This window comes from Lotus japonicus, chromosome 6 (assembly GCF_012489685.1).
Source record: "Lotus japonicus ecotype B-129 chromosome 6, LjGifu_v1.2".
Taxonomy (NCBI): domain Eukaryota; kingdom Viridiplantae; phylum Streptophyta; class Magnoliopsida; order Fabales; family Fabaceae; genus Lotus; species Lotus japonicus.
The window spans coordinates 51985142-52012145 of NC_080046.1; the positions used below are offsets into that span (position 1 = coordinate 51985142).

Here is a 27004-nt window from a genome sequence, read left to right on the forward strand (position 1 = left end):
TAATTTTGGTTAATTAAGTTAAGGGTTTATTTAGAAATAGGTTAATTAGGTTTAAAAATCTCACTTGTAATTATTTTTTAATTTTTAATTTTTTTTAATGCCACGTCACTTCATTAACCCTAGCCAGCATGTCACACATGCACTCGCCGAAGCTCCGCCCTCCTGCGAGGATCTGCCCCAAAAATATTTCAAAAACGAGGACCCAATGCAATAAATTTTCCGAGAAGGGACCTAGATCAGACGGCGAGATAAAGACAGGGACCAATATAACGCTTAACCCTATATTTATATAGCACAACACCTTTATACTTAGCCAAAATTACCCCCACTTTTTGTGTTGTGAACTAGTTAAAGTTATGGGCTTCTTGTAATTTACCTACCAAAATATTGATTAATTTTAAAATTCTTTTTGTCTCTCTCCTTATTTATTATTAATTATTCTCTTTCTTCGTGATCTCTTTCTTCGTGGGTAACTGCTAACTTTTTTTTATAGACATGGTAACTGCTAAGTGCTAACTTGTTCAACATCTCTAAGCCGGGTGTCCTCTCTTCCACCGTATTGCCGCCCAGATATGTTTCTAAGTACGATAATTGTCTCTTCAACATAGCGGCATCTCTTTTAGGAAGACAGTTGAGTTTCCCCGTCTTTTGTTCCGTTCTCAATTTCCTAAACTTACGAAGTCTTGTTTCTGTAGTATACCAATTTGTATTCGTTAACATACCTCATAGCAATTTTCCCCCTACAACAAATAACATGGGTGTTTTGTATTGTATCGAACCACCCCCCCCCCCCCCCACATGGTAGCGATCCAACTAATGCCCGAGCCGCATCCCCGGCACACTTGCTATATCCACTAAGGCTTCACATCCCACTTCATCCTACCAACTATACCTTATATAAATAGAAAGCCGTTCTATAACAATTCATTCTCTCTTTTGGTCTATCTACACCAGGAAATGTTGTATTTGCTAAGTAAGCATCTTGTTGGGATTCTTATGCCAGCGCCAGCCAGCCATGTTACAGAACTTTGGGGGGGACAAAAGTTTCTGAATTTGTATAAGGTGTCAAAGCTAAAACGAGTGAATATCTCTGGTTGTGGAAGCTTGCCTGATGTTCATCCATATGTTGTGTGTCTCTTTATTTCAATTTGTTTTGATTTCCCTCCCAGATCGAATTTGAAATTGAAAATTGTTTTGTAATGTTCTCTTGAATCCGACTTCGATTTTTCTATAAATAGCTCTATTTAGTGGTGCATCTCATCACTCATCTCATTTTCACTTTCGATATCATTTCTCTTTTCCATGGCTTTTGTGTTCGATGATCTTGCTAACATTGACGCTTCCAAAGATTCATGGAAGATTTTGGTGAAAGTTCTTCGTTTGTGGTCCACAAGGCGTTTCAGTAGATGTAAAATCTCACATGTCGATGAATTGCTTCTTATGGATTCCAAGGTTGTTTTGTTTATGTGTTTTTTGTTAAATTTTTACTTTCATGAATTCGTTTCTCTTATACTTTCTCCGTTCCAAAATGTAAGTTGCTTTAAAATTTGTACTATATTCCAAAATATAAGTTGTTTTGCAAAACCAATGCATCTTTTCTCTCTTTCTTCCTTATATACCCTCATTTAATATTATATCTCTTAATTATCACCTATCAATGGGTATGTTTGAAGATTCATCAAATATCTTTTTTTTATATTCATGTCAACATGCCAAACAAATTGCTCATGTCTTCCTTTTTCATAATTCAGATGTCCTTGGATTTCTTACTTGAGTAGGGAATGAAAAGTCTTATAAGAGTGATCGTGATAGTATCAAGATAAATGTCATTGAGATTGATTTTGATGGATATATAACTACAAATATTTTTTTTGAATATATATATATATATAGTTCATAATTTATTGTACTAATGCTCAATATTATATTTTAGTGCTAAGATCGAATGTGCATTATTTGGCGATTATGTTGACAAGTTGAATCGTTACTTAGGATCTGGTGATGACTGCAACACAATTGTTGTTATTCAGTTGGCCAAAGTGATAACCTTCAGAGGTATCTAACAATAAGTTATTGTTTCTTTTTTCATGATTTCAATCAAATTCACTAATTTTATTTTCATTTTCTTGCAATTAGGGAAAGTCTGTTTGCAGAATGTCCATGCTGCAACAAAGTTGATATTTAACCCTGACATTGAAGAAGCGCAGATCTTGAAACTATTATAACTGAACCTTGCACTTGCCTATTAATCTCAAATCTTGATATTCTAATACTCATAAATTTATAAATTATCTCTTTGCTCGATCTAGGCTTCGTTTGGATTGATGGAGGGGGAGGGAATGGAGCGGAAGGGAGGGGATGGAGGAAGAGATCCATCGTATGGATTATTTAAAAATGGATCGAAAGGAATGGAATCCAGTGGTACACATTCCATCAGATACCATTATTTCCCCTCACTTGTGCTCCCCCAATTTGGGAGGAATGGGATGGAGCAAAAAGGTATTGAAGCATTAAAATTATAAAATTATTGATTTACCCTCATTGAAACCATCAAGGATGAAGTAACCGCTCACCTTATTACGAACATGCGCCCCACGTTGCTGCTAATATGCCAATTTTTTCTAACAGTGCCAAACTCATCTTCAACAATTTCACTTTTTCACTTTGCTGTGACTTTTCTATCATCATTAATATACACAACGTATCTATCGATTGGTGAAGTGGTTGTTGAAAAACAATTTTCCTTTGTAACCCAACTGGTTAATTTGTAGGGCTACCTATTCAAATTATGGTTACCCAGCAAGCAACAAATTCATATATCTTACATGAACTTGGAAACAATTGAATGTAATTCGGAATTCTAGTAGCAACAAAAACTTTAAAACAAAAGAAAAAGGAATGGGTAGAAAATTGAGTAATAGATCAGCGCTTTGCAAACATTTAGTAGGAATATTGAAATTACATTGCGTCTCTTACTGGGTTATTTGCAAAAGGAATTGTTACCCGACAAGGCACCAGAAGACTTTTTTATGAAAAAGGTAGTATAGGAATGAAAAAAATTATAACCCACTCCATTCCGTTCAATATCCAAACAATAAAGTGGTATGTTTGTTCCATTCCATCATAAAATATCCAAATGGAGGAAAGTGATTTTCATTCTGCTCCATTTTATTCCGTTTCATTATATTCCATTCTGTTCCGCTCCATTGAGTACCATCAATCCAAACATAGCCCTAGGTATTCTAATACTTTTGAAGATGAAACTCAATCTTTGACTCAGATTTCAGATTCTTGCAAGCTTTCATATGAGGAGGATTTTTTGGTTGTTACCCCTCGGAAGACTATTCAAGAAAAAAATTTATGCCTTGAGGTCTGACAAAAGTTATTTATTAATCTCATTACAGTTCAATTTAAATTAGTTAGTACATAAAGACTTCCAACATTTACATATTTCAATTATTTTTGCAGAACTCTGTTTGTGTTGTGTCTGGCATTATCAAAGAAATTATTGGTCTTAAGGATTTGTGGTATATTGCTTGTAAATGCAACAAATTTTTTTATCCTGACGAGAAGATGTATTTTTGTGAAAATTGTAATCGCCATGTTGTTGCTGTTTTTCAGAGGTATATTATTTGCTTGAATTTCCTTCTCTTTGGAACATGTGTCTTAGTGTCTTTCTATGATATTTTGTTTGACATGTCCACTTTTTTTTGTAAGGCACCAGATCAAAGTTAGAGTCTCAGATGAGGTTGAGGATGTTGTCTTTATTCTCTTTGACAAAGAGTCTACTACTTTACTTGGAAAGACATGTGATGAGATGATTAGTAGTCTCCATAAGGGAGATTATTCCATGGTTGCACCTTCTGAAATTTTGGCTTTGGTTGGAAAGAGCTTCATTTTCAAAGTGGGAATTAAAATTGCTGGCAATCCTAAGTTTGACACATCCTATCATGTAAAGCGTGTATGTACTGATTCTGAAATAGTGAGATGTTGAAAGATTTTTCTATACCGAACCACTTTTGAATCCTTCAAGATTCAATTGCAGTATAGTATATGGCTTTTGTCGTATCCACAAGGAACTGCTAATACAAATGTCGTTCTCTAGTTAGACTACTCAAGCAATGGATTTCCAAAAGATTGATTATTTTTTCGGTAACTAAAAGCACATTTAAAGAAAGCGATAAAAGATGATTGATATCAAGAGAGAAAATTGTTGGAATTGGAGTTCACCGTTTAACTACTAGTGTCCTATGATTCTATATGCAAATTCATTCCTATCTACGATTCATCAACACCAGTTCTACCCTACTTCATTGATTCCTCACATGAGTGGATATATATAACTCACTTTCCTAAACATTGATTCCTCACATGCATAGAAAAGCTAAGTTATCTTTAAGCTTAGGTGTTTAAATGACTAACAAGCCTAATTTCATTCCTAGACATTAGGTTTATTAGATGGTTAATCCTAGGTCGGACTCTAGACGTCGTAGCTTCCCCTCTTATGCTGAATCAAGCGATATGTTCTAGGTGCGCAAACTAAAACATTGCATTAAGAACAAGAGACAACCATTGAATCATGTGATAGAAACTAAATTGCATATAGAAATCAAGAACAACACATCATCATAGTTAAAGGTTACATCCAAATCCAACAAGAGAAACTTAGAAACCCATGCTCATTGATTCATTCAAGCTTACAAGAGAAGAAATACAATGATGATCCGTGACGTCCGTGAACCGTGTCCAGCTCGTCGGAGGATCAAGAATCCTTGTGCTCAACTTCCCTCTTCGTTATCTCTGAAGTTTCTCTCTAAAAGGTTCCAATCTCCTCAAAAAGTGGTGAGCTTTTGCTATTTAAATGAACTAGAGTCGTGGATTCTCGCTTAGCAAGGATTTTATCGCTAAGCGAAATCCTGAAAATCTCCTTTGAACCGCCTTAATTTCGCTTAGCGAGCCTTATTCTCGCTAAGCCAAATCATTTTCCTTCATGAGAAGGTTTGCTTCCTTTGCTAAGCGAGAGAGATCATGGCTAAGCGAATTTCTCCTCTTCAAAATACCATTTTCTTGGCTTGAATTTTCTCTAAGTCTTTTCCTACATCAAAAGCTCACAGTTAAAACACTTATAAAGCATATTCTAACTAAATTAAACATATTACGACTAAAAAACTATATATTTACTAAATCTAATCAAAGGAGAGTCAATTTGATAGAAATTTCTCATGATAAGTGTCTAAATTGCTATGGAAAATTAGATAAATTATGCACTTATATCATGAGGCAATTTCAAAATAATTTGCCTGACAATTATGTGAGTTTTTTTCCATGAACTATTATTTTAATATATATTTTATGGTGTTTAAGTTCTTTTAAAATAAACATATTTATTCCAGGTTGATAGTGATTATCCAAGCTTCATTTCGATATCTCCATCTCACAACAAAAGAAGTGCAGTTATTTATGATTTGGCTAAGGTTAAATGTTGTATATCTTAGTTGAATTGTAAAGATATAAGAATAATTTTTTGGTGTGTTTTATTTTGTTAATAATATATCTTTGTTGTTTTTTTTACAGGATATGGATGATGATTTTATCATTGTTTTATAAAACAAAACTTTAGTGGGATCAACTTCTAATGTTATTAACGTTGACACTGAAACCAGTGGAGTTACTCCTTTTAAAAGAACTTCTCCTGATTCTCTTGCCAATAGTTCTTGCAGCAATGGAAAGAAGGATAATTTTGTGGTTAAGAAGGAGAAGATGTGAGACTAAATTGTCAAGAAGTTTATGAAGTGTATTAGTGTGTTTGTTGTTCTTTGTTTTATATTTATCTTTGTTGTTTTTTCTAAAAGTGCTTTTACAACACATTGATGTTATTTTTAATTATCATGTTGTGTTTTTAAGATAATTGAACTCTTTTCCTTCGGTTGTACTATCTTGGTGTTCTGGGACCCTTTATGTTTGTAATGTGATGTTGCTATTTTTAGTCTTTCAATGTTAATTGTCTTATGATTTAAATGTATTTTTTTATTTATCATTTTGGCCTCTATTTGGTTGTATGATCTGTAATCAATTAGGTTAAGTTTTACTTTACTTTATTCATCTTGAATAATTTATTTGATCTAAATGAATACCATATTTTTATTAAAATGAATTTTCAATTTGAGGCATAATGTTTAACACATTATCTGTTTAATTTTATTTTCTGGGATATAATATTTTCATTATATTTCATGGGATCTATTGGAAGAATCTATAATAACTTCTTTTATTTTTACCTTTTTAATTTTTTTTCGTGTTATAATAAACAACATATAACATTAAACACATAATTTAAATGTTTTCGATGAATAAAAAACACATAATTTAAATTTTACTGCAACATACTTAAATGGCTATTTAAGTATGATTATTATTTTGTATTTATAATTTTTGTGATTAATTTACCGCTTTAATGATTTGGTGGTTTTTCATATTTGATAAATAATATGATTAAATGGTCCAAATATCATTATATTGGTAATAAAAATATCTTAATTAGTGGAATATTCTCACATGTTGTGAATAGAACACCTGACAATCACAAGGTAGAGACAACGAGAGAGATGCCAAAAAATGAAAGGAAAATATTGGATACTACGAATACGAAACTCAAGAACTAGTTGTAAGTCTTATGTGGAGTCGTGTGGTTTTGTTGTTTGCAAAAATTGATCACTTTATAAGATACCGAACAAACCTTGGCGCCATATCATTCGCGAGTTTCATTTTGTGAGATATACAAATTCTAAAAAATAAATGAGTCAGGGTTTGCAATATGTCCAATATATTTTTGAGAAAATTATTTTAAGAAATGAAAATTTGAAAAAAATTAGATATGTAAACAATATCTATGAGGTACTGAGGTATGTAAAAAAAAATCACCATTTGCATGATATTATTTGGCAAAATTATGAGTCATATGTTGGCCTCTCTAAAAAGCATGTCAAAAAAAAGGGAAGAGAAAACTAAGCCATGGTCCATGGATTTGATTTCAACAACACAGTGACATGTAAGAGTTACGAGGATCGTCCCCTCCTCCAGGCTCTTGATCTGGTAGTGTCATGGACTCATGGTGGTTCTCGATCTACTCGATCCCACCGTTTTGGTTCTTGATCTGCCTGACTCTCGATCTGGTGGGGACAATCTGGTTGCATTAGGGTTGGGGTGACTGTTGGAGCTAAAAAATGGGGAATTTTAGAGGAGGTTAGGGGTAAAATGGGATGAGGTGGAGAAGGGTGTGAAGAAGATATTGGAAGGAGAATAAGTAGAGGAAATAAGGAACATGGTGAAGGTGTTGTCGAAGCAAGCTAGCATGATGTGGAAGGAGGATCATCTTACTCATATTTGAACGCTTTAATTGATGATTTGTGTTTGCTTAATTGATGATTGAAGATGAAAAGATTGAAATTAGGGTTTGAAGGTCAGAGAAAAGGGATGAAGGGGGAGGGTTAAGGATGAGTGGGGAGATGAAGATGCAGAGTTTTCCAGATCCAATGAATTTTGTTTCCAGATAAAAAGTTCATGCTTCTTATGTGAACTCCCAATTAAACTTAAGTTTTAATTTGGTTTAATTGTAATATTATTTCAAATTTCTTTTATTTATTTTTTATGGTTAATTAATTTATTTGTTTTATTTATGATGATGATTTCACACCAGTTGTAATTTTAGGGGACCAGCCCAAACCAAATCTAGCTTAGCCTACTCCAAAAAAAACTAATGGGCTCAAATTTTGTTAATAAAAATAAAATCGTATTATTCAACTTTCGTTCACTTTCCACTTTTCATTTTCCCGGGAAAATCAAACGGCTATGCATCCCGCGTTGGGCTTCGTCGGAAAATCTACGAGCTAGGGTTTCTGCTCTGTCCTCGCCGGAAGACACAATCTCCGGCAACCATGGCCACCACCAACTTGCAGATGAGCCCTCAGGTCGAGCAGATCCACGGCCAAATCCGCGACCACTTCCGCGCCCTCGCGTACGTCTCTCTCTGTCTTAACCACAACCTCTTCGATTTTCTCAATTTGTGAATTTCTCACCTGCCTTCGTATCTAGCATTGTGTTCTTACTTCTCTTTGTGATGAATTTCAGTAGAAACCAAAAGCTTGTGGCGTATTTTTTTTTCTGTTGAGTTGCTAATTATGCTCACTTTATTGGTTTTTGTTAGTACTGTGATTTTATGATTCTTGAAGTTTTAGGATCTAATGTTCAAATATGAATTTTATGATTTTATGATTCTTGGTAGTGGAGGTAACATGCCTGTGCTTACTACTTAGAATATTTATGGCTCAGTGTACATTACATAAGACATTTAGGCTTGGTGATAACTGAGAATCTAGCTAGTTGTGCAACTTGTGCTTTAACCTATATTGATATGTGGTGACACAAGCAACATGGGAGGGGAACAATTGTACTAGAAGAAGTTCTATCTTTAGTTCCAATTGATATTCTAGGTCATGGTGAACTGGTGATGATAGCAGTGAAGGTCCTATATGGAAATAAACATATTCTAAGGAGCTCATGCATATTCTGCAAGAAAGCGTTTATCTGAAATTTACATTTGCATCTGGAACTTCAAAGCATACATTTATATCTATTTAAGCTATGTTTGGATTGATGGAAAGAGATGGAAATTAAATGCAATGATAGTAGATTTGATTGTTTTCACTGTTTAAAATAAGGTGGAACATGATGGAATATATTCCATTCCTTCCAATGTTCCACCCCCCCTCTCTTCTATTTAGGGTGTATGGGATGGAACCATCCTTTTTCTCCATTCCAAAATAAAAATATGTAGATGAGGGAGTGCTAACTTCAATCCATATGTTTGATGCTTCTCCATTCCGTTCCATCCCACTCTATTCCATTCTACTCTCCATATAATACCCTAAACATAGGCTTACGACTTTTAGCAAAAGTTGATGCAATATATTGTAGGCTTGTTGGGTTCAGTAGATTTGTTATAGCACACCAAAATAGAAAATATGAGACCGGTTCTATGTCTGGTGCTTATTAAAAGCAGAATAGAACAAATATTGAAATAGAAAAAGTGGTACGTTATGGTTCCACCCAAAACTCATCATAGTAAGTTTGCTTTTTTAAGACAGGTCTATAATCTAAGCATATCAGCTACTTTGATTTTCTAGCACTCCTTTAGTATGACCAGATTTAGAAGTTTATACTGGTCATAGCCTCATAGGTCAGATTTGGAAGCTTACTTCTCTGGTATTCCACTGTTCCATCACCTTCTAATGATGATGGTTTGAGCACTTTGGTAGTGGCTGAGTCTATATTCATTTTCAATTTGTCTAAGTAATCAGTACTTAATTTGTAAACAGGCAGGACAATTAGTATATCGATATCATCTAGAAACCAAATAATGTGATCTGTGGTCTTAAACAAGTCTGTCACTGTGTATCTGAGGATAGTCTATATTCTTGTCTGTAGTTAAACTGTCCATTTTTACATGCCCTTGCACACAAACAACTTATTCTTTATGTTTTCTCAAATGCATTGTTGTTTCAGATCAAGGAACTAAACTCATATATGACATTGAGAAAAACGTGAGTTCATCCCTGTAATTGTGTTTCTGCTGACTGAATTGAATCTTTCATTAACATACATTTGATACATGGTCCTTGTTTCAGGTTTTGTAACGAATTATATGATCAATACTAATTTTTCCTCTGAGCATGTTCAAGTTTCAAGATTGTGATAAATGTTGACTGCTGGTGTTAGTAGAACCAATATATCAAACTTTAATTTTGTTCCAATTTTCATTTTTTATGCCCAAATAAAAATATACTCCTTTTGGCCATTGGAAAGGAGGATTTATAATTTTTTTGTTGTTACTTTGATGATTGATAGGTACATGAATAGCCTTGGTAATAAGAAACTTGAACTTTTTGATTTGGGAGCAGGAGCAAGTGAGCCTATAGCTGAAGATGATGTTCACTTGGCATCAGGTCAGCTATTTTCCCTTAATAACCTTAATTGATGGTAATATCATGTTAAGTTGTTTAAGAACTTTTTGGCATGATTAGTTTGTAGGCATATGCCATATACATATCTTTTGACTATTGAATTTTGCATTTATTTTTTCCTACTTCATGCTGGTGAAAACACATGTAATGCTTCTCATTTGAATGGACCTGTTAAATGTCTTAATTCTTACGTATTTGATTTTAATTAGAGATCATTTTCCAACCAAGTATTTCCTTATAGTTCTTGGTAGTCAGCATTATGGAGCTTCCTATAGATACACTATTGAGAGAGAAAAGAGAAGCAGATGCTGAAATTTGCCCATCTGTCAACTACACCATGGACGCAATATTTGTATAATGATTGCAAAGATACGGTTTTCTAATTTCTCTATGTAGTATGTACATGATACACTAAACCTAGACCCTTACACTGGTCTTAGACATGAGACACATTACTAACACCCTCAAATTAGGAATATAGGTCATATGCACCAAGCATGTTGCAAAGATAACTTATTTGAGGATCACTTAAAGATTTGGTTAAAACGATCTCACTGAGTTATATCCTTTGGGCTACTAGATGAGTCTCGATGCAATCAAATTTGACTCTAGGACCAACCTTGTCTATATGAATCCAACCATAGCCAACAATAGATTTGCTTGAAGGTAGAAGAACTAGTTCCTAAATGGATGAGCTAAATATGCAAATATGCATGGGCATTATCACCATGCGAAATATGAATAGGGAGACCAGATTGAATATATATATATATATATATATATATATATATATAAAATTCTTGATAGAAGTTTTGATTACAAAAAACAGATTGTTTTTGCCTTAAAGACAATCAAGTATAATGAGATTAATGAAAATTAATGTATTTAAGTATTAGTAAGTATTAGGATCTCAAACACAAATGAACCAAAGCAAAATGGGAGGCAGCTAAATTTCAGCTTCTATCGTGGAAATGAGATACAGTATTTCTTTAATTACATGGCTCACAAGGAAGAGTAACAGTTCAACACTGTTATCCGTAATACTGCTAGACAGGGATGACTCAGTGATCATGGATTGTGAGCAGGGACAAACAAAAGCAAGAAGGGTGGAGAACTATTTGATCGAGGCCATTGGACTGACATCTGTGCGCATTGGCATCCTAAACTTCAGTTTTGTAGAATGACAGTGTCTTTCGCAAAGGTAATAAAAAAATCATGAGGCAAATCAAGTCACAAATACAATGTAGATTAAAGAGACAACTAGGAACATAAAATACGTAATCAATGAATAAAGGAGGAAATGGGCAATGTTGTAGGCAAATAACCATGTTGAGAAAGATTTGAGAAAAGGTTCTGGTTATGTGAGATGTGATTGGATGTTCCAAAGTTAAGTACCAAATGGGATGATTGAGGTCAAGGTGGACCAAGAACAGAATTACCATTGTGCTCAGCAAAGGTTGTGGGGTTACTCATGTGCTCAAACCATCTTAGGAAACCTTCTCAGGCAGTTGGAAATATTGTAGGTGTGGCAGGGGACTCAGGTGTGGTTGAAATTAAACACTTAAAATTGATCATAATAATGCACATCTCTTTGTCAAAATAAAAAGTCTGACAAATACAGTTCTTGCTGATTCAAGTTTGGTTTGATATATATACTAGACAAGTCAATGGTCTGACATTGGCCTCAAATTTTATTTTACCCGTCAGCATAATGCGATGTTATGGACGCTTTATTATAGGAAAATAGGTATGAAACTTATAAACCTGACCTGACTCACAAGAAGTTCAACATCACATTAAATGCCATGAAGGCTTGTTTTATAGGCAAATTTGTAGTGTGTATACGCCTAATTCAATGAAAAATGGATCAATACCAATAACATTATGGCATATCTTCTCAATCAACACAAGTCTAATTCATTTTATTGTATATGTTTTTCTGTTATATCCAGTCTTCACGTGCTCATCCAGCATCTCCCTCTGCATGTTTATACTTTTATGTGGAGTTAATGACAGATTCATCTCAGGAAAATGCTCATTTGGCTTGTCCTCTAGAACTGTCAAATCAAGAACTTATCAATGCTGGGATGAAGACAATGATCAGGCCTAAGCAGGTGGCTCTTCAGAATTGTGACTCCATTGCTCATGCACCTTTCTGCTTAACTATATTGAAATGTAGGTTGTACATCAAACAATTGAAGTAGGCACCCCAACTGCCACTACCTTGAATGGCCAAGTAAGTTTTTCTGCACCAAGTTTTTTTAAAATATAAGAATATATCTGATCATGCATTTGACTTTTGTCTGTTATTAATGTGCAGACTGAACAGAGGGGCCGTATTGTTAATGAACTTGATTCAATTCAGTTTTTGATTAAGAAGGCCTCCCAGCTTGTGAAGGAGATTGGTAGACAGGTTTCTTTACCCCATGACCAGGTAGCTACTAATAAGTGCATCATGCTTTTTCTGTTCCTTATCGTCTGTGGTGTAGTTGCCATTATTTTTGTGAAGGTATTATCTTCATTTCATCTATTTCTTCCATGAACTTGTGGATTACTTTTGAAGCATGGTTTCATTTCCTATTATTTATAATTTATGTTCAATGCCAACATTATGCGCCTGTTGTAACCAGAACTGATTGTTAGGATGTGTGGTTCTCATTTACCCACACCTAATTCTCTTGTAGCCTAGCCTGGCACCGTCCAAGAAATTTCCTCCTTGTGTTTTCAACCATTTCAACTCATGCTAGTTGCTTTCTCATTGGTTCTTTCACACTTGGCATTCACACTTGGTCATTGTTTTTACATTGGCCCTTTCACATTTATGCTGCTTTCCCATTGGCCCATTCACACTATGAATTTGTCCTATAAATATGGCAGCTACGTGAATGCAACTAACAACACAACATAGAGAGAAAAACATTGAGGCACTTCTCACAATTCCATTTGTTTCTTTGAGTGGTTTATTTTGGTGAGAATTCTTGTTCCATTTGTGAGAGTAGTTTTATTGCAAAATATTGCTTTGTCCTCATTTCTATAAGAGGACTTATTGTACTCTCCCTTTTTTATAGTGGAACTTTGCTCTTGATCGCCCGTGGTTTTTACCTCTCACATTGAGAGGGTTTTCCACGTAAATCTTGTGTGTTCATTTTTCTTGCTATCCTATTTACTTCTCTTTAATTCTCAATTATCACGATCCTGTGCTTCCGCATTGCGCTGATACCCCAACAAGTGGTATCAGAGCCAGGTTGAGAATTTCAAAATGTCTCCTAAATTTGACATCGAGAAGTTTGATGGCAAGATTAGCTTTTCTATTTGGCGAGTCCAAATGAAAGCCGTTCTTACTCAGGACGGATTAAAGAAAACCTTAGATGGAAAGGCAAAGAAGCCAGCTTCCATGACTGACGATCAATGGGACGAGTTGGATGACAAGGCGCTTTCAACAATCCAACTTTGCTTATCTAAAGAGGTTCTCCGCGAAGTGGCCAGTGAAGCGACCGCTGCCGCGTTATGGCTGAAGTTAGAAGCCTTATATATGACAAAGAGCCTCGCAAACAAGCTTCGTCTCAAAGAACGCTTATATACCATTCGAATGGTTGAAGGTACTCCTATTCAAACTCATCTCGATGAGTTTAACTCTATTATCTTGGATCTGGAAAATATTGATATTAAAATTGATGATGAAGATAAAGCTGTTTTGTTGGTTGTCTCTTTACCTTCTACCTACAAACACTTCAAAGAAATCATGTTATATGGAAACAATGATACCTTATCCTTTGAAGATGTTAAATCTAATTTGTTGTCCAAAGAAAAGTTTGATCTTGAAGTTCATTCTTTGGACAAGGGTGAGGGCTTAAGTGTTAGAGGTAGAACTCAAGAAAAGGGGAGTACCAGTTACAAAAGGTCCAGATCCAAATCAAGGGGACACAAATCCAACAAATTCTGTCGCTATTGCAAGAAACCTGGGCACGAGATTTCTGATTGCTTTATCTTGAAGAAAAAGCAAGATAAGGGGAAAACTCCACAATCTCCTAAAGCTGCCAATATTGAAGCTGGTTCTGACGGTGACATTACTTTATGTGTTGTCTCTTCTAATAAGAGGAGTAAAACAGAATGGGTTCTTGACTCTGGATGTTCTTTTCATATGTGTCCTTATAAGGACTTATTTACCACTTTTGAATCTCTTGATGGTGGTTTTGTCTTAATGGGTGATGACACCCAATTAAAGGTTGCAGGAATAGGTACTATTCAGATCAAGACCCATGCCGGTGTTGTCAGAACCTTTGCTAATGTCCGTTATGTTCCTGATTTGAAACGGAACTTAATTTCTCTTGGCACTCTTGAGTCACTTGGGTGCAAGTTTTCATCTGAAGGTGGAGTTCTGAAAGTATTTAAAGGTGCTCTTGTTTTATTGAAAGGTAACCGCGTAGGTTGCTTATATATCTTGCAAGGATCTACTGTGACAGGTTCAGCAGCTGTATCATCTTCTATGCCTGATAATGATGTCACCAAATTATGGCACATGCGCTTGGGCCATATGAGTGAAAAAGGCATGCATCTTCTGAGCAAACAAGGTCATCTTGGTAAACATGGCATCGGTAAGTTGGAGTTTTGTAAACATTGTGTTTTTGGGAAACAGAAAAAGGTTAGTTTCTCCACTGCAACTCATCGTACCAAAGGTATTCTTGATTATATTCATTCTGACCTTTGGGGGCCTTCTAAATCTCCTTCCTATGGAGGACGCCGCTATATGATGACTATCATTGATGATTTTTCCCGCAAAGTCTGGGTTTATTTTCTGCGGCATAAAAATGAGACTTTCCCTACTTTCAAGAAGTGGAAAACTCTTGTTGAAACTCAGACAGGGAAGAAAGTGAAGAAGCTCAGAACAGATAATGGATTGGAGTTCTGTAGTGGTGACTTTAATGAGTTCTGCGCAAATCATGGTATTGCTAGACACAAAACCATTCCAAGGAATCCCCAGCAAAATGGTGTTGCAGAACGGATGAACAGGACTCTACTTGAGAGAGCTCGTTGCATGCTCTCAAATGCTGGGTTATGGCATCGACGTGATCTTTGGACCGAGGCAGCATCTACTGCATGTTACTTGGTCAACCGCTCTCCACATTCGGCACTTGACTTCAAAGTTCCAGAAGAAATTTGGTCAGGTAATCCTGTTGATTATTCTAAATTAAGAATTTTCGGATGTCCTGCATATGCACATGCCAATGATGGTAAATTAGCTCCAAGAGCTGTTGAGTGCATATTTCTTGGTTATGCATCTGAATCTAAGGGGTATCGTTTATGGTGCTCTGATTCAAAGTCACAAAAGTTAATTCTTAGCAGAGATGTGACTTTTAATGAGGATGCATTATTATCTTCTGGAAAACAGTCTTATGTGTCTTCTTCTACTAGTACAGATAAACTGCAGGGTACTAGCGAGAAGGTGGAGTTTGTATTAAAGCCTGCAGCTCCTGATGTCGATGTTCCATCTTCCTCTACAAATGAATCAAGCATCGATGATCAACATGCTGATGATGATCGTGATGATAGTACCACTTCTCCTATTCAACAACAAGGAGATGATTATTCTATTGCCCGAGACAGAGCTAGAAGACAAATCAAAAGGCCAGTCAGATACACTGATAATGACAATTTAGTTGCTTATGCATTGTCTATTGCACAAGAGGTAAATGATGGCGTTGAGCCTGCCAGCTACACTGAAGCTGTTTCTTGTGTTGAGTCTTCTCGGTGGCTAGTGGCTATGAATGAAGAAGTTGAGAGTCTTCATAAAAATAGTACTTGGGTTTTGACAGAGCTTCCTAAAGGCAAGCGACCCTTAAGGTGTAAATGGGTCTATAAGAAGAAAGATGGCATTCCCGGGGTTGAAGATCCAAGATGCAAAGCACGACTAGTCGTTAAAGGCTTTTATCAAAAGGAAGGTATTGACTTTAATGAGATATTCTCACCTGTTGTTCGTCATACTTCCATTCGTGTTTTGCTTGCTTTTGTTGCTTTGTTTGATTTGGAATTAGAGCAACTTGATGTAAAGACAGCTTTTCTACATGGAGTGTTGGAAGAAGAAATTTACATGGAGCAACCCGAGGGATTTATTGTTCCTGGTAAGGAGCATCTTGTATGCCGATTGAAGAAATCTTTATATGGCCTTAAGCAAGCTCCCAGACAGTGGTACAAGAGGTTTGATTCTTTCATGATTGGGCAAAGTTATTGCAGGAGTCAATTTGATGACTGTATTTACTTTCAAAATTTTCAAGATGGATCCTTCATATACTTGTAACTTTATGTTGATGATATGTTAATTGCATCACGTGACAAGTCTTTGATCCGAAAATTGAAAACTCAACTCAGTAATGAGTTTGAGATGAAAGAATTAGGTGCAGCAAAGAAAATTCTTGGTATGGAGATTCGCAGGGACCGTCAAGCTGGTAAACTGTTCTTATCTCAACAGAAGTATATTGAGAGAGTGCTTGATAGGTTTAATATGAATGATTGCAATCCTGTTTCTACTCCACTTGCTGCACATTTCAAGTTATCTTCAGAATTTTGCCCAGACACAGAGGAAGAAATGAAGCGTATGTCGCTTGTTCCTTATGCTAGTGCAGTTGGCAGTCTTATGTATGCCATGGTATGCACTAGGCCAGATTTAGCATATGCTGTTAGCATGGTAAGTCGGTATATGCACAATCCTGGCAAGAATCACTGGAGTGCTGTAAAATGGATCTTTCGGTATCTAAAGGGTACTTCTCATCTTGGCTTGGTATTTGACAGAAGCATGGCTACAACCGATAAAGTTGTAGGTTATGTTGACTCAGATTATGGTGGTGATCTTGATCGAAGGAGATCTCTTTCAGGTTACATCTTTACTCTCTGTAATGGTGCTATCAGCTGGAAAGCTACACTTTAATCTATTGCTGCATTGTCTACGACTGAAGCAGAATATATTTCAGCAACAGAGGGTGTGAAGGAAGCTATTTGGCTTCGGGGTTTGGTCAATGAACTTGGTCTTACACAGGGTGTTCTTATTGTGTTTTGTGATAGCCAAAGTGCTATTCATTTGACCAAGAATAATCGTTATCACGACAAGACCAAACACATTGATGTAAAGCGCCACTTTATCCGAGATATTGTTGCTGCTGGTGAAATTATAGTGGAAAAGATTCACACATCTGAGAATCCAGCAGATATGCTTACCAAGCCGCTTCCAAATACCAAGTTTCAGCATTGCTTAGACTTGGTTGGTCTCTACAGTACTTGAGTGCCCTTCGGGGCTTTATTTGGCGATGAGCATTTTTCAAATTCGAACCAAGGTGGAGATTGTTAGGATGTGTGGTTCTCATTTACCCACACCTAATTCTCTTGTAGCCTAGCCTGGCACCGTCCAAGAAATTTCCTCCTTGTGTTTTCAACCATTTCAACTCATGCTAGTTGCTTTCTCATTGGTTCTTTCACACTTGGCATTCACACTTGGTCATTGTTTTTACATTGGCCCTTTCACATTTATGCTGCTTTCCCATTGGCCCATTCAGACTATGAATTTGTCCTATAAATATGGCAGCTACGTGAATGCAACTAACAACACAACATAGAGAGAAAAACATTGAGGCACTTCTCACAATTCCATTTGTTTCTTTGAGTGGTTTATTTTGGTGAGAATTCTTGTTCCATTTGTGAGAGTAGTTTTATTGCAAAATATTGCTTTGTCCTCATTTCTATAAGAGGACTTATTGTACTCTCCCTTTTTTCATAGTGGAACTTTGCTCTTGATCGCCCGTGGTTTTTACCTCTCACATTGAGAGGGTTTTCCACGTAAATCTTGTGTGTTCATTTTTCTTGCTATCCTATTTACTTCTCTTTAATTCTCAATTATCACGATCATGTGCTTCCGCATTGCGCTGATACCCCAACACTGATATTTTGCAGATTGTGAATCCCAACAACAAAGAAATTAAGGATATCCCAGGATTGGCGGCTCCAGCTCCAACCAGGAGGCTTTTGTATGTAAGGACTGGAGAGCATTTTGATTAATTCTCATCTTAGAAGAGTTTTCTCCATCTTAATCCTACTAACCTCTGATTCTTGGCTCTCTTGGATAATGGGAAAGTCAGAATGCTACATGCGGGCATTTTTTTTATCTCTTAAATCAATTTTAAACTGAGAAAATGTCTTGCCTGAGTTTGTGATGCTATTCTATGCACATCACGCTAGTGCCTTTTGCTTTGTTGAGTGCCATGTTTCGTTATATAACATTCTAAAATGTTGTTGGGCTAGAAAGAAAATTATACTATACTGGGAGATCTGTGGTGTACATGTCCCTCATGATAGAGATATGTTTTTCCCCTTGTGTATGTCCACGAATATATTTTAATCAGTGTCCATTGGTTTTGTAAGTTCCATTTATTGTTCCTAGTGTTGTTCTTATCCACTCTGGGAGTGTTTTATTTAACCATGCTCGAGGGTTAATTTCACAACAATGTTTATGGAAATTCTTGATAACTAACAAAAAAAAATCTTGCATGGTTGTCCAATGGAGTAAGGTCTCCTTCACTGGATAAGTTGTAAGTTCAAGTCTTTACATGTCTTTTTGGTGTGAATATAAATAGAGGTTGGAATTTTCTTCTACCTTGAATTATAGTACCATTCAAGGAAGATAAGAAATATGACACTTCTAGGTTGAGGATGACAAAATGCTTTTGCAGATAATAGCTATAGACAAGGAAAACATGGCACCATGATTAGGAAAAGAGTGAATTTCAATTTTGAAACCACAACAACATCTACAAACAGAAAACATCTTTGAGCGAGAATTGAAGTAATGTAGATTAACGCATAACCGTGATTGATGTTATATTGTGTTTTCATTATAGTATAGGTAATATGACAATTTGTAAATTTATTTAAAAGTAGTTGTATAATTATGCTTATTTGACATTTCTATTAATTATGTTTCAAAAAAAAACATTTCGATTTATTAATTAAATAATTAATTCATGAAGACTTTTCACATCTACTTTAGTCCTAATAAGAAATCAAATCACACCGAAGAATAAACTTAATTAAAAATACAGTTTAAATTGATAAAAAAGAATCTCAAGGTTATCACATCTCAGCACATGTTCAGTGAGCCCATACTCTGACGAAGGCCCTATCTGCCTTTTTCATTTCACGTCAATCCACTCCTTCAAGCAATTAATTTTTTCTTAATCCATTATCCCTAATTAATTACTCCATCTCTCCTTATAACAAGAAAAAAATTCTAAATATAAATCAATATGAGCGAACACATTTAATATTTTAATTTTCTCAAAACTACACTCATATTTAACATAAAAGAGAAAACTAAATTTTGAAATATTAATTTCGAGAGAAAAATTTATAAAAAAATAAATATGATAGTCTAGGAAAGTTACTAATTTTTTATTCATTTATCATAATGACTATTTTTTTGATCTAAGAGAATTGGATAAGCCGATCATCATGTATATTTCTTGTTGCTTGTATCATCAAGTAAAATTTCGTTTTTATCCAAAACCCGGGTAACATTAAACCCCCAACATTCTTTCCCATTCACAAAAAAGAAACCCAACAAGCTCAAAAGACGGTGGAGGAAAAGCATAATGACAAAAACAGACATGGACACAGAATTGAACTATATACCACAATCAAAATATACGAATTAAGAGTGCAAAATAGCCCATTATGTAGGCATTTGTACAACTACATATATTGAACTATATACCACAATCAAAATATACGAATTAAGAGTGCAAAATAGCTCATTATGTAGGCATTTGTACAACTACATATATTGAACTATATACCACAATCAAAATATACGAATTAAGAGTGCAAAATAGCCCATTATGTCGGCATTTGTACAACTACATATATGCAATTCACAATTTCACATATATGTGAGAAAAAATTGGAGTGTCACTCAAAAAAATGAATTAAGCAGGCAATCTCAAATTTGAGCTAGTACTCGCCGTCCATGCATGTTTTGACGGAGAGTTGCTGCGTTGGACATTAATAGCCCACACAATCTGGCATGTTGTTGCCCCTACAATTACAATTAACAATCATTAAGGATAATATGTCTAAATGAAACTACAAAAGTAGAGAAAGATAAGAAAATCACTACCTCTGAATGGTGAACAGCAAAACAAATGACATTGTTTCCAATTTTATCCTTGGCCAAATGCACAATGTCAGAGTGAGGGTGGCTGAGAATCTCCTCAATGACAATTGCTGCATCCCAAGGTGCACAGCGTTCTATGAGATCTCTTACCACAAATGATCCAAATGTTGTCTTAGAGAGTCGAACAACATGACCAGCAAATGGTATTATCAGCATATGACCCACCAAAAGAGGATCAAATTCTATTAGATGATGAAGAAGCACACGACTGAAAACAAAAATTCATGCATTAATTCAATTTCAAAAGTATTAAAAACAAAAAATTAATTAAGTTGAAGACATAAACACACCCGCAATTGCCACCTTCAGCAAGTTCAACTGCCCTTGATATTATGTTTTGAAGGAGGTTTAGCTGAGCTTCTCTTGGAGCAGCTCTAAGACAAGACATAATATTCCTCACGCCATCCCAAGCTCTTGATATTCTTAAGCTTTCTTCACCAATGGCATTAAAAATGATCTAAAGAAAAAAAAACCATTCATTCAGAAATAGTAGTAAGGACAAACAATGCTGCTCAAAAGAAAGGTAGAGGACATGGACAAAGAATTAAACCATATGTCTCTAGGAACATTTTTTTTTGAAAAGAAATGTAGTTCAATTATACTCAAATTGATTGCTTCTATTTATGAAAACATTGATAGAAGAGTAACTCGCAAAAATTGTACAAATTATCACAATCATAAGAAAATATGTTGTAGTATTCGTACCGCAATCAAGTGAACAGGATATGCACGGATCAGATGGAGAATAACATGAATATTATTGTGCTCCATCAAGGTTGGAGTGATGTTCCTAATGCCAATGGTAAACATGTATCTTTCCCTTTCATTCAAACTCCCCATTAACTCGTTCAACGTAGAGACTCTGGGCAAAAAATACACATCAAAACAGAGAGAAAACATGCCATCGTTACATTAGAGGAGAGAAAAATGCAAAGAAACCCATAACAAGAAAAGAGAAGAAAAATGCAAACTTGAAGAAAGGAGAAAACATGGAGACTCGAAAACATGTCATCGTTACATAAGAGAAGAGAAAATGCAAAGAGAAGAGAAAAGCTGCAACATACCCTTCATCATTGATGCAAGAAGCCAAGAGTTGGCCACGGAAATCAACACTGATCAGGTGATCCAGCACACCGTAGCTGTAGCCCAAGCGTTGAAGATGTTGTTTCTGAAACAGGGAGAACACCACACGTCTTCCACATGGGTTATTGATGAGAGAGTACAGTTCTACCTTGATTTTGGCCACTATTGCAGCAGTTATGGAAGGTGGGTCTTGATCTAGACGTGTCAGAATGTAGGTAGACCCCACCGGAGTTGTGGCAAGGAGTGACAAGCTCTGAATGGGGTTCCAGAGATTGATACCCCATTCTGACGTGTGATCGCCGAACATATTGTATTGACCAGCCAAGTCACGAAGAAGAGACAAGCCAAGAGGTGACAAGACAAGAAAGGTAAGAACAAGACAAGAGAGGGGCCCAAGAGAGGTAAGAACAAGACAAGAGAGGTAAGAGTGAACACTGAGAAACTCTGAGAAACAGAGTAAGAAAGTGTCTAGCGGTTCATATATAATTTGAACATGTTTGGTTAAGTTTGTTTTTATTAGTTTGGTTACTTTACCTTAATTGGTTAACTAACACATGCTCCGAGTTAAATTTAAAATAAGTCGTCCGTTCAAAAATTTTCAAATTTCAAAATTTTTCAAATTTTATTAATCAATAATTATATTCCCTATAAAAATATAATTTTAACAATTTACAATTTTATTATGTTAAAAATAAATGCTGATATCAAACTAAAATAATTTATCTATATATGACTAATTTACATGAAACAAAATCTTCCTTTTTGAAGACACACATGCATTATATGTGATATGTGGTGTAGACGAGACCGGAAACAGAAACATAATGTACTAGGAAAAGATACATAATCATGTTATAAAGGGGTATACCCTGAATTATATACTAAAGTTACATACTAGAAAGAGAAAGAAAAGGGGCATAATAATGGTGACAATCAACCTTCCATATCTTCCTTCATAACCTTCAATAAGCAATAATGTTATCTTCCCCAACCCTTTCCACCTCCACCTCATGTAAATAAGAAGAAAAAAAAAAGTAATGAGTGATATGATTTGTGATGTGACAAGAAATGCAGAGAGAAATAGGAAGAAAAATGTGTGGAAATGAGATGGAAGAGAAAGTGAGGTGTGTATATATCATTACTCTTCAATATCTGGTTGGCGAGCCTCCCTTGATGTACTCCCTGTTCGAGCCTCTCTTCATGCTCGTGGGATGACACCGGACCCGACTTGCCCGCGTTGCTTGACAGCTCCTGAAACTGTCCCGCACGCGATCTTGTTTTGTCCTATGGTGCGGCCTTTGTGGTTCGCGTGCCCCTTGGGTTTGCGCCTGCAGCATGAGAGTCATATCCATGTTTTTCTTGCAGGTTTCAGATGCGGAGCATATGAGTTATTTCCTCTCTTTCCTGTATGCGGTTTGGCATGCCCAGAATGTGCTTTGGTTTAGCTCGATCACACTGTCCCTGAAATAGATTCTCAACTATGTAGCATCCTTACAGCCTCCCTCAGAGGTCGCTCCTCCCGGTGCCCCTTCCCAGCTCCAAGCTTCCTGGTCTCGCCCTACACCCGGTATGTTCAAGTGTAATTTTGATGCGGCAGTGCAGCAGCTAGGACACAGTGGGTTTGGTTTTGTGGCTAGGAATTCCCGTGGTGAAGTGCTCGCGACTGCTTGCACTCCTTATGGCCCGACTTAAGGGGGTGGCCTGGCCACCCCCTGCCTCCGCTACTGGGCTTTGTGCCTATGGTGGTCGCTTGGAATGGCTCGTGATCTTGGTTTTCGGCGAGTTATTTTTGAGACGGATTGCATGGTGTTATTTGATGCTTGGAGGCGTGGAGATGGCTACTCAATTTTGCATGCTTTGATTTCAGATTATCGTTTATTGCTTTCTAGTTTTGATGTATTTTCTTTAATGTTTGTCCGGCGAACTGGTAATTCTGTTGCCGATGCCTTAGCTAAGCTTTCCTTTACTTTGGGTGATGTTGTTTGGATTGAGGAGGTTCCTCAAGAACTTATTGGTTTAGTTCAAGCTGATGTAATGACTTCTATGCCGGCTGTTTCTTCTTAATTGAATGAACTACTCTTAAAAAAAAAAGTGGGGGTGTAATTCTCAACATTTCCAGGAATTGAAGCCCCCTTTCCTAACTAACTAGCACTCTCAGATGGCCATATCCAGTGACGGATCCAAAGATTGAATGTTGTGGGGGCAAATTTTATTTATCAAAACATAAAAATTTGTAAACTAGAGAAGACAATAAAAACATGAGTCTCTTGAAGATTCATGTTAGTACTACTCTCTTTGTTTGTAGTCTGAACGCTACATGACAAAAATAATGTAGTTTTTGAACAAAGCTCTTTTTTTAATAAAAATGGTAGAACGGAGAGAAATGAATGAGAGAATTGAATAACATTATTAATATAGACGGAGAGAACAAAGAAGAAATAAATAAAGTAACAAATAGTAATGAAATGTGAGTATAGCATAATAAAACTATTCACATTTTTAAACAATAAATAAGCATGTGAATGAAATTTTATATACAGATAATTAATTGAGAAACGTATTTTTTAGATTTATTTTTTACAAATTTAAGTTATATTAAATATTTGATCGCATAATTTTTTAGAATAATATCAAGTAAATGTAAAATACAATAAAATGGGAATATTAACATGAACATCCTTCTTTCAGAATTTGAGCATTTCAGCATAAGGAGTTCTTGTGGATATATACTTTTACTTCAGCATGCTTTTTTTTTCTACAAAATTTATCATGTGAAAATGTGTGCAAATAAAATTGATGAATCAATATTCATGCACAAATTTATCACGTGATTAGGATTAATTGTAGCATAAGATCAAATAATTTCACGGTGGAAACATCTTCTGATAATCTGATTTATGTGAGAACCCCGACAATCACAATTCCAAGCTAAGTATGCAATGTGTTGCTTTTAGAGATGCACGAGGGAAGTAAGAAGTAGACCACAACAATTTCAGTGAAAAAAAAAACAAAGAGGAGCAGTAAAAAACAACTAGTGTTTATCTAATTTGCATATATTCATACTCACAATCTTTTTCATTTTCATGACACATCGCATCTCTCCATTTTCCTTCTACTATTTCTCTTCTTTTTCAATTACATGACACATAGCATCTCTCCATTTTCCTTCTACTATTTCTATCTTTCTCAAATATGAAGGTTCAATGAGTTGAAAACATTTTTTTCCTTACCTATGGTTAAATGGGGATACATATATTCTACACACATCACAGAATTGGACTGAGTTCAATAAAAATAAGTAAAAAACAATGAAAGATACTTGCTTCCCTGCACTCTTCATCAAAAGTTGACTACTTTCATGCACTCTTCAAGTTAAAATGGACAAGGACAAGGACGTACGCATCATTTGTGCATAAATACCACTAAATTCTGCCTAACAATTGTAGTATCAAGTTTACTTAAAGAACATAGCAAATATCTTATTTTAAATAAAATAATTACCCCCAAAGCAATTGGGTAAGCTTCAAGCTAAGATTTCACAATACAAATAAGCATCAATCTCATTTTCAGCTTTACTCACTCACACCCGGGAGTGAAAGGATAGACTCTGTATACATGGGCGCTCGGGATTCACGAGGACAACCACGATGCTCCCAAATACTTAGTTGTTCTCCGTTAGCAGTATACTTCACCAGTTCTGTTCCATAATCCACAATAATATCACCACTTTTTGTAGAATACAGTGGGCCTAATTGGTCTGAATAGGGAATACCACTGAAAGATAGAACATGAGTCTTGGTCCAAGATGATTGTAGTTTGTATTCTTTCATAACAAATATATCAATTTTATCACTCCTCACAAGCGATAGACTCAAAAAACTTGAATGCCCCCACAAATTACAAGATGAATGATCAAGGGCAATATTATCTGGTGGAGGTATCTCAAAAAGTGTCTTTTCCATTAAATCAAAAGCAATAATAACATTCATTGATTTATCTTTGTCATAAACCAACCAGTGAAGGATCCCATTGAAGAGCAACCCGGGTCTTCGTTCTTTAGAGAGGTCCAAGCAAGGCGAATCAGTAAACTCAATATTTTCCCACATATTAGCTCTTAATGAGAAAATCTGCACAAGTGCAAAATCTCTATTGGGAAAAAGTGGTCGAATGGAGAGTTTAACCACCAAGTAGTCATCTTTTGATGAATCATACCCAAAACCAAATACATGACGAAACCTCAAGTACTCGGAATATCGACGAGGATTAAAGCCATATATAGGCCTAGGAGGACCATATAAAGGAGATGGAGGTATTGTTTTGTGAACACGTGTAGCTGGATTCCACAGGTAGTGGTGTATGTCAAAATTATCAAAACCAACTTCAAATAGTAGAAAGCCTCTACATGAACCCAAAAATATAGTACCATAGTAGGGCACAAAGTCAACTTGAATTTCTTCTGAAAAAGGATAAGAGTCAAAGGGTGCATCTAAGTCCCCGGTGAAAATGCCTTGAATGAGAGTGAACATGACTTTAGGAGTAGCAAGCTTAAAATGTGATCTTGCAAAGTGGGGATCCGATATGAGAAAGCGCCAAAACTTGCACACAGCCTTGAAGCGTACAAGAGACTTCACCGGCGACCTCAAAAGAATTTCAGTTATCAAATCTTGAGGCAGAACTTGGGTTTCAATCTTCATGCGTGCTTGCTTGAGAATATAGACAAAACAGGAAAATCTAGAAATAGACACATAGAATTGTGAAGTGAGATATATAATATAATCATATACAGATTCAAACCCAATTTGAATGATAAAATTCAAGTGAAAATCAATAGTCATATATATTATCACAATTCAAAACCACTAGTCATTCATGATTCATATTTGGGTAAACATAGTGGGAAGCAAATCATTACATTTGAGAATCATAACAATTCAAAACCAACAGCAATTAAGCTTTCTACTATAAATAGTGGTCGGAGGGAGTGAAATTGAATCGGTTTTTACCTGAGTGGCGCGGACTGGACGACGGAGGGCGGCGGACAAAGGCAAACGGGGGAAGCAACTAAAAGAAACCCAGGGTTTATATATATATACATACATTGGTATTGGTATTTTATTTCTGAAAGTATATATGGGCTTTATTTTATTTGAAAATATTTGTTATTAATGATAAAAATAAACCAGTTATTTCTTCTAAAATTCTGAAATATATGTTTAAATTTTGGTTTCAAAAAACAATCTTGTTTAAATTTTGAGTTATATTATGAATGTTTTTACTATTCAGTTATCATCAAAAAAGTCATATTTTGTCTATTTTTGTATCATTCCAATTTTTTTTTGAACAGATCATCCCAATTTTATTCAATAGTTTTTTATATAATAGTTAATATTATTAAAATATTTCAAAATATATCATAGAAAACGTATTTTTCTAGATTTATTACTTTTTTATAAGTTTATGTTATATTAAATATTTAGTTCCAAAAAAAGTTATATTAAATATCTGATCACATAAATATAATATTTCTTAGAATAATATCAAGTAAATGTAAAATACAACAAAATAGGAATATTAGCATTAAAATATTTCAAAATATATCATGGAAAACGTATTTTTCTAGATTTATTACTTTTTTATAAGTTTAGGTTATATTAAATATTTAGTTTCAAAAAAATTTATATTAAATATC

The 27004-nt window shown here is 35.3% G+C and overlaps 4 protein-coding genes across 4 annotated transcripts; 2 read left to right on the forward strand and 2 right to left on the reverse strand.

Moving 5' to 3' along the window:
* The first annotated feature begins 1302 nt into the window (after nucleotides 1–1302).
* On the forward strand, nucleotides 1303–5607 carry LOC130725530 (uncharacterized). The gene is made up of 6 exons (XM_057576750.1): nucleotides 1303–1452; nucleotides 3281–3370; nucleotides 3469–3623; nucleotides 3718–3961; nucleotides 5394–5474; nucleotides 5575–5607. The coding sequence occupies exons 1-6, from the start codon at nucleotides 1303–1305 to the stop codon at nucleotides 5605–5607; spliced, it is 753 nt and encodes a 250-aa protein (XP_057432733.1).
* A 2238-nt stretch (nucleotides 5608–7845) lies between these two features.
* On the forward strand, nucleotides 7846–12523 carry LOC130723246 (novel plant SNARE 13-like). Its single transcript, XM_057574221.1, has 3 exons — nucleotides 7846–8014; nucleotides 9904–10001; nucleotides 12047–12523. Exons 1-3 carry the CDS (start codon nucleotides 7935–7937, stop codon nucleotides 12127–12129), a joined length of 261 nt encoding a protein of 86 aa, XP_057430204.1. The 5' UTR covers nucleotides 7846–7934; the 3' UTR covers nucleotides 12130–12523.
* Nucleotides 12524–19507: 6984 nt separating this feature from the next.
* Nucleotides 19508–21789, reverse strand: LOC130724116 (uncharacterized). Its single transcript, XM_057575288.1, has 5 exons — nucleotides 21297–21789; nucleotides 20938–21094; nucleotides 20523–20689; nucleotides 20176–20440; nucleotides 19508–20094 (listed from the first exon to the last, which is right to left on the reverse strand). Exons 1-5 carry the CDS (start codon nucleotides 21620–21622, stop codon nucleotides 19999–20001), a joined length of 1011 nt encoding a protein of 336 aa, XP_057431271.1. The 5' UTR covers nucleotides 21623–21789; the 3' UTR covers nucleotides 19508–19998.
* Nucleotides 21790–24669: 2880 nt separating this feature from the next.
* On the reverse strand, nucleotides 24670–26670 carry LOC130723542 (F-box/kelch-repeat protein At3g23880-like). Its single transcript, XM_057574617.1, has 2 exons — nucleotides 26319–26670; nucleotides 24670–26046 (listed from the first exon to the last, which is right to left on the reverse strand). Exons 1-2 carry the CDS (start codon nucleotides 26408–26410, stop codon nucleotides 24888–24890), a joined length of 1251 nt encoding a protein of 416 aa, XP_057430600.1. The 5' UTR covers nucleotides 26411–26670; the 3' UTR covers nucleotides 24670–24887.
* Between the last annotated feature and the right edge of the window lie 334 nt (nucleotides 26671–27004).